This window comes from Urocampus carinirostris, chromosome 3 (genome assembly GCF_059441175.1).
Source record: "Urocampus carinirostris isolate Australia breed hairy pipefish chromosome 3, RoL_Ucar_1.0, whole genome shotgun sequence".
Taxonomy (NCBI): Eukaryota; Metazoa; Chordata; class Actinopteri; order Syngnathiformes; family Syngnathidae; genus Urocampus; species Urocampus carinirostris.
In genome coordinates, this window is record NC_142351.1 from 11,979,878 (window position 1) to 11,993,024 (window position 13,147).

Sequence of the window (13,147 nt, forward strand, 5' to 3'; positions counted from 1 at the left end):
TGTTTGTAGGTATTTAGTCATGTATACATTAATTACTATGTATGGCAGAATCGGTCCATATTTTTGACCCTGGTGCAAGTATGTGCTACTTTTACCAGCTCAGTAGCCTAGATGGTAAGGCGCCCGCTTTGAGACTGGGAGGTCGGTGGTTCGCGCCCCGGCCGAGTCATTCCTAAGACTTAAAGTGGTCGGCGGCGCCCTCTGTTGGCTGCGGCTGCATCGGCTCGCTACAACGGGTCAGGTGCAATCGACATTTCGTTCTGTGTACATTGTTACACAGAATGACAATACAAGGAAATTATTATTATTATTATTATTTTTCTTCTTTTCAGTCACGAAACATTCCCAATTTAAAAGTGATGTACATATGTTTAAGAACATTCCCAAAAACATGCATGTCAGGTCAATTGGCTGGTCCAAATTGTCCCTAGGTGTGAATGAGCGAGTGAGTTGTCTGTCTCAGTGTGACCTGCGACTAGCTGGCAACCAGTTCAGGGTGTCCCCTGCCCACTGCCTGAATATAGCTGGGATGGGCTCCAGCACCCCCGCGACCCTACTGAGGATAAGCGGTGCAAATAATGGATGGATGGATAAGTGTAATGACACTGTGATAACTCAATCGATAACTATACATTTAAATTACCCATAGTTCCTAAAGTTAAAGAAACTGTCAATTTAAAATCTTCTATAATATTTATCCATCGAATTATTTATTAAAATCACGTTTTAATGTTAAAGATAATACCTGCTATGTATATATGTTCTTCTCATGTCCAATTATACAAGAGTTCTGGCAAAATGCTCAACTCTGGCTTACTCCAGTCTTCTCCACTTTTCCTACCAACTTGACCAGAGATCATTTAACATTTGGACTCATTTTGCAGAACAAGAATGACAAAAATGCAATAAATCTTATCATGTATGCAGCAACATTTTTCATCAACAACAAAAAAATATGATAAGGGTAAACCTGTTTTTCAGAATGTTGTCAGTCATTTTGTTTTTTTCATTGAATCCTCCCAATGTTTATAGTACATTAGAATACATACATAAGAAACAGGTCATTATTTTTTTTTTGTTTATTTTATTTACAAACTTGTTTCCCTCTGTATTCCTACAGCACCTTATCTTCTCTAGAAAATGTTTAATCTGTATTGTTTTTCTGTGCTATTTTTGGTTGTATTTGCAATTATCACTAAAGTTTCATTAAAAAAAACACAACAATCAGACTGAACTATCGCGAGAGTTTACGTCACGTCCGCCTGCAGCTGACCTGTCGCAGTTGAAATGTTTACTAAGCGCTTCGCCACTTGGTCGACGTCATGGCTGCCAAAATGGAGCTTGCGCCTCTCAGACCGTGGGATGATTTTTATCCAGGGACAGAGCGCTTCGCCAAGCCCGATTTCGGCGATGTGGCCAAATGGAACAACCGAGTGATCAGCAATTTAATGTACTACCAGACCAACTACTTTGCCGCAGCAGTGGTGGTTTTACTCATCGTTGGGTTAGTATCGGCTAACCCAGACTTGCCTGGGTGGCTAGTTTATTGAGTATGTACACTCCTTTTTCCAACCCACACCCAGTCTGACTCTAGTGTCTATTCTGAGCGCCATGCAGCATTAGACTCTCGCAACTTAATGTTAGTAATCTCTCATTGATTGCAGGATGTGCGTAGTGTCGGTCACTCAAACTTGGGTCGTAGAGCACCATTTCCTGTTGTGTGTCTTGGGCAAGTACAGCCTGGTGGCGCCCATCCCTCTCCAAGCCAACATCCCGTAAAAAATGTTCAAAACTATACTGTTGTTAGTTGGTGACAGGGTTGGGTAGGGTTACTTTAACTGGATTACTTTCAATGACTTTTGGATTACTCCAATACCAAATATGCTAATAAAAGACGAAATAAACTAAATATGAATACAATTATGACTCACAACACGTGGTGAGCTTTCTCTCCTGGCTTTCATCTCTTTGATCTCCGGCAAAATTAACATAAAATGCGACAGAAACAAAATTAAAATAAATCCAAACAGCTTGCCAACATAATTTTTTCCGTTCCATGTATTCCGTTCCTCCTCAAGCCTGCACAAAATTTAGTAATTTTATTCATATTTACTTTATTTTGTCTTTTATTAGCATATTTGGTATTGGAGTAATCCCAAAGTAATTGAAAGTAATCCAGTCAAGTAACCCTACCCAACCCTGGTTGGAGAAAACATGCAATCTGCAAGACAATTGTCAGAATAGTGATATGGATATTGTTCAATGATTTAACATTCAATGGTGTAGTAAATTATATTCTGAAGTTATAATCTAATGACATCTTTAAATATCTTCATGCTAAATTCTACTACAACTACTATTTATTTATAAATTCATAATACTAATAGTGGTGTTCAACTATGCACATTTAGGTTGTGTCTGACTGGACCAATACAGAAAAGTGGAATTAGAAACGTGCGTGTTTCCAATATACATATTGCATGCAGTAATGTTACAATAACTGGTCATCCTGGAAGGGGGATTACCTCATGTGCGCACCCTTCTCAAGGTTTTTTCATTTTCCTCATGTTGAGGTTTTTGAGTTTTTCCTTGCCTTCATGTTGGTTTTAGATCAGGGGATTATGTAATAATAGTCTGTGGTTTGCAATAATCTGTGGTCTGTGCAGCCCTTTGAGACACTTTGTGATTAAGGGGTATACAAATAAACATGACTTGACTTGAATTATTTACTTCTCTCATATTTTGCCACCATAATAGTAGTTGCCAAATCTGTGATGTATACCCACTACAACGCTTTAAAATACTTGTAATTCAAAGTACTCCCAAATCTAATACAATTTATAGTCCAGTGCGCGAGTATCAAAACTGAATTTGCTTGAAGCCTGTCGGCAGGGCTTGCACGGGTGCTGGAAATCCGTGATAATACTTTATTGGTTTGTTTTCAAGGATTGAAAAGTCTTTTTGGAGGAAGTGCTTGTAAATTCTTGATATTGTTGGTATGTTTCTCAACAACTCTGCTTAAAAATGACGCCGACACTGCTTTCTGGTGGATTCGCTTTGCCATTGCATTTCTTCTTCCCTTGTGATTGACGGCAGCTGGCATTATTTGGTGTGACATTGTTCTATAAAGTGTCATCCCCCTTACAGGGTTGTGCCCAAGAGGACATTTGTATGCCAAACCTAAACAGGGCAGAATGAAATGTGAATTGGTGCAAGAATTACGAATCAGTTATGGACATTTACTGCCACATATTTGAGACCCCTGATGTAGTTGAGCAGTGTTGATAAGAAAACAAGAGGGATTTATATTCAGTAGTATGTTTATGTATTATTTATATATACTATTTTGACATTTTCCTTCAAAGAAAACTAGAAGAACACAAGGCTACACCCAGAACTGGATGGCAGCCAGTTTACAGGGCACATGTTGAGAAACACGATTGAGTCAATCACTAAATGCAATTATTATTTTTATTTTTTCAATAAAATGCGGGCCAAAGTTTACGCCGTCAAGTCATGTTCATTTCTATTGCTCATAATCACATGGCGTCTCAAAGGGCTGCACAGACCATAGATTATTGCAAACTATAGACTATTATTACACCATCCCCTGATCTAAAACCTACATGAAAAACTCAATATGAGGAAAATGAAGAAACCTTGAGAAGGGACCGCACATGAGGTAATCCCCCTTCCAGGATGGCCGGCCAAAAGGGATGTTGCAAGAACAAACAATACACAGATATCGTCAACGTGAAATATAGGTCATTCATAAGCTATAGAATATAAGTGTGTTTAAAGCCTAGATTTAAACACTCTGTCCAATATAGTTCATACTTTAATTTGCTGACTCGACTCAAATGACATTGACCCATGTGTTATTCCATTTCCAAATTTACCCTACTGTTCATATTAGGAATCGAATGATATGTGTTTTTCAGGGGCGATACTGATCATCAGTATTAAGAGGAGACCGATAACCAATATTTGGAGCCGATGTTCGTTTACTGTAAAAGCTTAAAAATTGGCGTAAGACATTTTTACTAATGAAAAAGAAACAAATAAAATTTGTTAAAAATTGAAAAAAACTTGAATCGATTTCTAACATTTTACAATAAATAAATTACAATTTCAATACAACTACCATGACTAATCTTTTACCTAAATCAAAAAGTAATAGTGCCGATATAAAATTTGGTTTAGCAGCAACTGGTATAAAGGTACATGAAAACAAAATAGCTCCTTGATTTTTTTTTGTAAAAGTGTGGGCACTCCTGTTTTAGAGCCAGATTGACAACAGAGAGCTAATCACTTCCTCTTAAGGTGCTTTATCAATCACAAACACACACAACTTATTCACAAACTAATGGTATAATAAGAGCTAATACATCAGTTTCCACTTTTACGTCCCCCTGTAAAACAAGTTGCCGACACTTTATACACCATCTCTCAATCGCAAACATGCTTTTATATCACCAACAAAGCATGTCAGGGCGAGTTAGCAGAGCTATTACTCTAATGTTCCTGCTTTAGTGGCTCCAATCAGAAGGTGTGGGGTGGGTAGCAGGGAATTGGAGAAAGCAGGTTTTTAGGAGCTCAAGACATAGTCTCAGGAGGCTGGTTCTGTGACTTAGTAATAATCGGCAAAAATATCCGTCAAATTCCCAAACATCGGTGCCGATAATCGGTTAACCTCTAGTTTATATCTCTACATTTTTATTGCGATGTGAGTCTGCTTAGGTTGGATTTCAGAAGTCAACTTGGATTAGGTATTGCAGACGAGGTGCATTATTGAATTACTGACGTACCGATGATGCGACCACTAGTTAGCTAGTAGCTGCCATTCTCACTTTCCTTGAATATACTTCACAAATAATTTCTCAGAATGCAAAAACAGTTATCCCTTTGCCATCTGCTCTGACCATTCTCTCCTCTTGTATATGTTGACTTTGAGAACGTTGTTTGGAACAAAGGATTATCATCTATGTTGCAGGTTCTTGAACCCACTGGGCATGTTTCTCGGCGGAAGTGTGGTAACGCTGGTATTCATGGGTTGCGTGTGGGCTGGTGAGAACCAAGCCATGATCAAGAACTTCAAGAAGAAGAACCCAACTCTGTTTGTCATCGCCGTCATGGTCACTAGCTACTTCCTGCTATCGCTTTTCGGCGGCGTCATGGTCTTCATCTTTGGCATCACCTTCCCTCTGCTATGTAAGTCATCATTGAATATTGACAAGCTTTCATTTTTGCATAGTTGATTCTAAATTTTTGGTACTTTATTGCGCATTTTCTTTTCTTTCAGAAGACAATTTGCCTTATTTCTTCATGCTTCACGTTTAGCAATGAGCTCTTTAAAATAGTAAACATTTTATTGTTCTTTTTCTGGCCTAAATATAGTGCTAAATTTCTGTTTTGTTAGCGGGGTCGATCGGTACAGGTTATATTGTATTTGAAAGGGTTAATGCAACTATCAAACAAAAGACATGTTAAAAGCAGCAGCATCTGCATTGCATGCGGAATTTTGACAAGTTTTTACCCAGCGTAAACTACTCAGCCAGAAAATCTGTTGTCTGCAAGTTTTGGTGCTTTTTCCTTCTATAAAAACCTTGCTAGTCAGTACCACGCACATGATATTAGTAAAAATATGGGCAAGTATTGACACCCGGTTTCATTATTAGGTACCAGTTTTATTTTAAGGTTTCAGTATTTGCAATGGTAGCTCTACTGGCTGTTTTACAATCAGGAACTAAAATGAAAAATAAATAATAATGAATTCTTATTAATGAGCTGAAAAAATAAAGTAAAATATAAAACTGACTATGATAATATAACATGTTCAGTTTGTTCAAAATTCTGCCGCTAATTAATTATAAGTTTGTTTGAATTATTTTGTCACCTGACTAAATGTATTTCTAACTTCATTTTCTATTAAGTTTTTTTTACCTGACTGTTTTTTTCATGCAGATCTTTGTAAAATTACGATAGTTAACTTGTAGTCAATTTGACTAGAGTTGAGTTCTATGATATTGACATTATAACTACCGGTACCTCATTTAATCTCCTGCCTAGTCACTTCCAGTTCCTAAACTGAAAATTCATATATTGGAAATACAGTACATGTTGGCTCCTGGTAAAATGTTTGCTTAAAGAGACTGTGTATTATTTGACTTCAAGATTTTGCTGTTTGGTGTACTTCAACCATATACAAGTGCTAAAAATTACAGGAAAGAATACAAACTACGGAGACTTAAAGTGATCAAAAGGCACAATTTTACTTCTCAATTTTTGCCCAGACTTTTTGAGGTTTTTTTGGTACCCGTAGCAGCAAGATCTCGGACACTTATGTCAGCACTCTAACGCTGTGGCTAATGTTACGTCAAATAAACGTCAATTCCAAGACCTACGAAACTTTAAGTAATGCACGTTTATTTGATAGTTCATGTATTTTTGCTTATTATTTAATTCAATATTGAGTTTTTTTATTATGGATTGAGATTTATTTTTACACCTAGGAGGAGCTAAATAATGCACACTGTCCCTTTTAGGACATACGATAAAGACAGAAAAATAGCTGCATAAAAAGTTCACTTCCACATATGTAAGGCACACTGCAAAGCTGTAGGGGGAGACAAATTGTTACAGGTAATTATTTACTGTTGTTTAAGAGAGAAAAAAATGGATAACTGTACATCCTCAACCAAAACCTGTTTGGACTTCATGTTGGTCTTAATTCCAGCGCTCACTTTCTAACTGTTTTAAGTCTCTATGACTCAGTGAGGAAAGCACAAGCGAGGTTTGATTGCAGGCTAACAAGTTTCCAAAGTCAGTGGGAGTCACTGCTCAATTAAATGACCACACTGGAAAGTAGTCCCTTCGGAAAGAAGTCAGAGTTTAACCGCTCGTAGTTATTTTCTCTCCTCTCTTGCTCTTCGCGGGATAGGTTAAGGCCAACATTGGAGATTTAACATGCCATGCCGCTGGAGGCAGCCGTCCCAGGCGGCTTGCCCACTGGCCCATGTTTACGGATTGCTATGGTTTCTCCGTGTGTACACGGCCGCATTTACTGATTGATGTCATGCCTTTGCCATCTGTCACACAGACAAACACCTCCATGTATTTTTTAGCCTCTGTCTCTGTTTTTTAGAATGTATTAAAAAAAATATATATTTCTTTCAATTAGGAACAGAACGTGTATTGTTCCACCCCACAATGGTGCAGATATATGGCAAAATATTCCACCCGGTGGGAGACTCGAGAAATTTAGTCTCAAAAATGACCGATTTGGCTAATGTCTTCTAGAGCTGTGACGTCATCGGGTGAACACAATACTTTTAAAATGGGTAATCCAATGAACACAACATATTAGGCAGCTAAGAAACAGACCGCGATTATATCAAACAGCGATGGCATACAGCTCATTTGTGCTAGGAGAAATTTTAACTTTCACCCTGTCGCTGTCGGACTTGTGACTGTTTTGTCCGAGATGAAGGCCTTAACCTCCAAATGCTGCATTGGGTACGACTACCTGCCGCCGTTACAGCGTGCGTTCCTATTTTGCCTTTGCTTCCTTTTAGTTAGGCAATTGTCTGGCAGTTGATAGAATGTTGTCCGGCTGCCGATGGCTCTAGTTTTGTCTGCGCCAGGTTAGCTCCTGTTACCAGAGGGCTAGCCTGATGTGTCTATTGGCCAGGTTCGCGTTTGTCGCCATAGCCGTTTTTCATTGTTGGTACCTGGTTAGCCTGGCTGTCCACTGCCTGTTTTTGGTCGGCCAGCCTCGTATTTTTCAGCTAAGGCTGTCGCCCACTTTGATTCATCGTTCAAATTAGCAGCCGGCTAGCCTGCCATGTCCATTGTTTTATTCAGACATGGGTGTCGCTTCAGACCCTTTTTGTTGTTGCCTGCCCTTTGTTGTACCATTACGGCATCCACCTCGGCATTCTCCACAAAAACTACCAAAACATGGCCTAAAACACTCATAACCTTCGACTACTTAACACGTAGACCAGTATTGTGTTGGTGTTAATCTTATAACGTCACAACTCCAGAAGTTAAAGATGAGACAGGCTGGGAAATCATTGAAATATACCAATACAATATACATAGATTTCATGCAAAAATATATGTACTATTTTCTTCACATTTTGCATGTTTTAGAACCTTTAAAGAACATGTAATTTTTTAGTCAAGTTATGGTTATTTGTATAGTCCTTAATCACAAAGTCTCAAAGAGCTGCACAGACCACAGATTAATTTAAACCACAGACTATTATTACACTATCCCCTGATCTAAAACCTACATGAGGGCAAGGAAATTCTCATTTCTCATTGTCGTTATTCAGTAATCCTCATCCATGCATCGTTGAGACTACGCAACATGAAGAACCGTATGGAGAATAAGATGGAAGTTGTCGGGATGAAGAAGACCCCGATGGGTATCATCATGGATCTCCTGGATCAGCAAGAGGAGCGAGTCAACAAAATTCAGGATTTTATCGAAAGCAAAATGAAGCAGTAATGTCCCGCATGCCGCAATTAGAATCACCTTTGTCGGATTTCAGCCCTCTGGTCTTACTTTTTGGCTTTTTAGTCCATTTCAATGAGCACACTATCCATTAAGTATGGACACTTAACATAATAACCACATTTGAAAGACAAGTATGAGCAAAAGTTTGATCATTCCCATGTTGAAGTTTTAAAAATACACACCTCCCTTAGCTGATATTAGACTTGAACCATTCGCGTTCTCATTCGTAATCCCGAGTATATATAGAACCAGATTTTCGGACTGTGTGAGCATGTGCTGAAAGCAAAGACTTGCTGGAGGAAATCTACTCTGATCTCAGCTATGCATTTAAAAGGAACGGCACTACCGTAGTGTATATATTCTTCGCGTGTGTTATTTCTGCTATATGATGAGTGCCACGGATGTAAAATGGAAACAATTTTTCATTGAAGTGAAATGGGTTTGTGTATCTTGGTGGGATCTTCCTTCCATTTCGCTGGCATCATTGGAATTATTCTGCGAACGTTTCTTATTGACAGCACTGTGTGTGCATTCAAGTCATTGGAGGGGTGTAATAAGTTATCATGACATTTAATTTGAGTTTTCCTTTCAACAGCTGTGATGGTGCGTGCACAAAACCAAATATTAAACATGGCAGAAGAAAGCAATCGACAGTGTCATATTTTTTTATCTCTTTATGAATCCGATGCGGTGATGTTTATGCAAACGAATCCACTGTTGAGCAAAACTAAGACTATCTGGCACATTATGAGATTAATTAGAAAACAAAAAGGCAGTCACCTCACCATAAAGTTCTAATTGTTTAGTTTTTTTTAAGGTGCTGTCAAGATGCTGATGACCAATGTTCCCTCTAATTTTCCACGGGTCTGTGCATTCACACAAAGTCGGTGAGCAACGCGTGAAACAACAGTGAGCAACAGCAATCCCAAGTGTGGCAACTAAATCATTATCAAACATGTCGAAAACTTGACATTATGTTACATTTTAGTGAGTTTCCGGCAATGCAAAATTATTTTTCTCTTTTGAGTGAAATGACTCATGTACTATTGCAAAGGTTGTACGGTCTACAAACGTCGTTTTTTTCTTACAATTCTTTCACAAGATATCCATTTCTTTTTATTTCCTGATATATTTTGTTGCATAATATTAATATTTTTGGGGTCTTATTTAGTCGGTTGTAAGATACAGAACTGTACTTAATCACATTTTTAGTGGAAGTACAATGTTGGCAACAAGATTCACTTGATATAATTGGAAATTTTTTGAATGCAACACAAACTTTTTCTTCTTTTTTCCGTGTTTTTTTTTCTACTTTTTTTAAATTCCTTTAAAAAAATCTCATTGTGTTTATTTTTTCCGAGCTGTTGCTTTTTTCTTTTTGTTCTCTTTTTACTTTTTTCCTACATTTCTTTCTTTTCTTTTTTTCTGTTTTTTTTTCCAAATTTTTTCCTTCTTTTTTCCTCTTCCTTTTGTTTCTTTTTTTTCTCAGCTTTTCACTACTATTTCATTTTGGTATTTTTTTTCTATATTGTTCTATTCCCCGCTTCTTTTAAGTCATTTTGTGCATAATTTTACATATTTGGTCATGTTGGGATTAAAGAAGCAAAAACAACCTGAAGAGCCATTTAGGACCCGAAGGAGCCGGTTCCTTTTAGTGAGCCGAGCCGAAGAAACCGGTTCCCCGACAAATTCTACTTTACTCAACTTCGTTCACCTTCGACTCGACTTCAAAATACCGCATTAAGGACACAACGTCAGGGTAACCCGTGTATTTTTACCTTCATGCACTGTAACTTTGACTTGAGTCGCTTCTTAATTAGTAATTGAAATGAAATGATGAAATGATCTGCATTTATATAGCGCTTTTCAAGTCAATGACTTCCCAAAGCGCTTTACATTGTGCTTCACATTTCCCAATAGCGGCCGTGATCTGTGCAGCCATGTAAGGCGCTAACCTGCTTATTGGGGGTAATTGGGGGTTCAATGTCTTACCCAAGGACACTTCGACATGTAACACGGACAAGCCGGGATTCGAACTGGGATCCCTTAATCCTAAAACGATCGCTCTACCTCCTGAGCTACTGCCGCCCCAAATTTTGAGCCCTCATTTTTGAGCGCTGCCTAGATTTTCTTGTGCGCTGAGAATGTGCGGGCAGTTCGCAATTGCGCATGTGCGCAGTTTAGAGGGAACACTGCTGATGACACAAGATGGTTTAATCCAGACTAAAGAAAGACACAAGGTATTTTCCCTTCCGGAGACTGTTATGAAATCACCAAACGTGCATGTCTTGGTCATTTAAATGATTTGTATCTACTCCTTGATGGACTCGGGAAATGATGATTTTAAATAAAAAATAAGTATACTCATTTCTCGTTGGAAAGAGTCAAATAATATTATTACAATTTTTGCAGATGCTTGTTTTAATAAATTTTGAAATAAGGGAAATATTATTTAAATACAAATTAAAAATAACTTTAAAAATATTTTGATAAAATTTGAAAAGGATATTGACATTTTTTTAGGAGAAGGTACCAATGTCCAATTTTTTCAATGTAACACCGCTTCTGTCAAGTGTGACGGGGAAAAAGTTTTGTGAAGGGCAAAATATGTTGAGCATGGAATATTTATTTTACATGTATTTTGTCCATTTTTTTTACTATATTTTCACCTTTTCACCCAAAAAATCTGTAGTTTTTTTACATTTAATTTACACATAAAATTCAATAGTGACAATTATAAGCCTCCTAAAAGGAGCAAAATGATGTGCTATCTACTACATCAGAAAAAATATATATTGAATTAGTATCTAATCAGTTTGCCCCTATAAAGTTTTGTTTGTTAGGTACTATATTTTTTGTTTTTAAAATTAAACTTAATTTGTAAAATAGGTATTTGAAAAGAGCAAAATGACCTTCTCTTTTATTGTTTTAAAAATGATTTTTTTCACTGTAAATGGTCTGCATTTACATAACGCTTTTCAAGTCAATGAAGACCTCACAAAGAGCTTTACAATGTGCTTCACACTTCTCCATTCACACACTCACAGCAATAGTGAGTCAGCCATGCAAGGTGCCTACCTGCTTATTGGGGGCATTAGGGATTCAGCATCTTGCCCAAGGACACTTCGACATATAACACGGAGGAGCCGGGAATCAAACCTGCGACCTCTTGATCCCAAGACGAGTCCTTTACCTCCTGAGCTAATGCTGCCCTACTGTACTGTAAATGGTGCTCCAAACGTGCATTTTATGGACTGTAATCTTGTCATACCACAAGAAACGTATCATAACTTAAAGTTCTATCTCCCCAAGTGCGATATTTTTAGTTTATAGAGACAGGCATTGCGCTCCCAGGTATAATGAAAATTGCACCCTGAGACACGTTTTTTAGCTGATGTCAGAATTGTGATGTTATACAAAAGAGCTGGTGTGTTTCTTTCAATTTCACCATTGGTGTACCTTTTAAGGAGGCAGTGTGGATTATTTGACCGCTAGATGTCGCTGTGAAAACGAGAGCTAAAAAGCACTAGGAAGAATACAAACCATGAGATTTAAAGTGACCAAAAAGAACAGGTTTTTTTTCATATTTTTTGCAAGGTTTCTGGTTACCTGTAGCAGCAAATGGCAAACAAAGATGTCAGCTCCCTTTTAGATGAGTATGAAAAATAAATGCAATTTCTTTGACCTACAACAATCTAAAAAAAAACCCACGTTTATATGATGGTTCATGTATTTCTACTCCTTTTTTAAATCAATATTGTCTTTTTCAATGAATTGTCACTTTTACTACTAAGAGGCACGCTGTCACTTTAATTAATTAGAAAATTGCCAATAAACCATCACAAGCGTTACATCATCGTCCATTTTGAGAATGGTCTCACTTTGAATGTGATTGAAAAACTGTCTCTAAAAAAACTTCACCTTGAACAGAAAAAAATGCCATGTCTCAGACACAGAAGGGAAAACTGTTGATGTAAAATGTATTGCCATACACCTCTTGCAAAAAAAATGAAGTCTGGTGGATAAAGCTGTTGTGGATTGTGTTTCCATACAACCTATGTTAGAGTCGGGGCAAACGGTGTATTTACATGATTTTCTCTAGGCCATCTAGGTCCAAAGTCTGGCACGGGGGCCAGTTACAACCTGTGATCAAAATTTCACTAGTCTGTGGCCTTTGTCATAGAATTAATAGTATGTGGCCCGCCAGTAATGTTGACTGCAGTAAAAAATAAATGTTTACTATTTCACCAGATAATGGCAGTAGCCAACTGAGTCCGCCTAATTTGCTAAGAGACTGTGGCAGTTTTCAAAAGACATAATATCAAGATCACTGAGAGATAAAACATGCTAACTACAAATTGTTAACTGGAAACAGATGCTGTGAAAAAGTAAAGCAACTGGAAGCTTTTATAACAGCACAAGCGCTTTTTTTACAAGACCCTGCGAGTCAAATGAAAATGCTACAAAGGCGAACTACGAGGTTGTGAGGCTGATCATCAAGCACTGCAAACCATTACGAAGGGTGAATTTAAGACTGTTCAAAGAAAGCCAGGGTGAATAGTCGGCCCGGACACATTTTCAGCCTAGCAAATCTGGCCCGCTTTCAGAAAAGTTTGGACAGCC

General features: G+C 37.8%; 1 protein-coding gene across 1 annotated transcript; it reads left to right on the forward strand.

Moving 5' to 3' along the window:
- Window positions 1–1,275: 1,275 nt before the first annotated feature.
- Window positions 1,276–9,171, forward strand: LOC148368699 (PRA1 family protein 3-like). The gene is made up of 3 exons (XM_088330711.1): window positions 1,276–1,504; window positions 4,994–5,211; window positions 8,340–9,171. The coding sequence occupies exons 1-3, from the start codon at window positions 1,323–1,325 to the stop codon at window positions 8,513–8,515; spliced, it is 576 nt and encodes a 191-aa protein (XP_088186837.1). The 5' UTR covers window positions 1,276–1,322; the 3' UTR covers window positions 8,516–9,171.
- The last annotated feature ends 3,976 nt before the right edge of the window (window positions 9,172–13,147 follow it).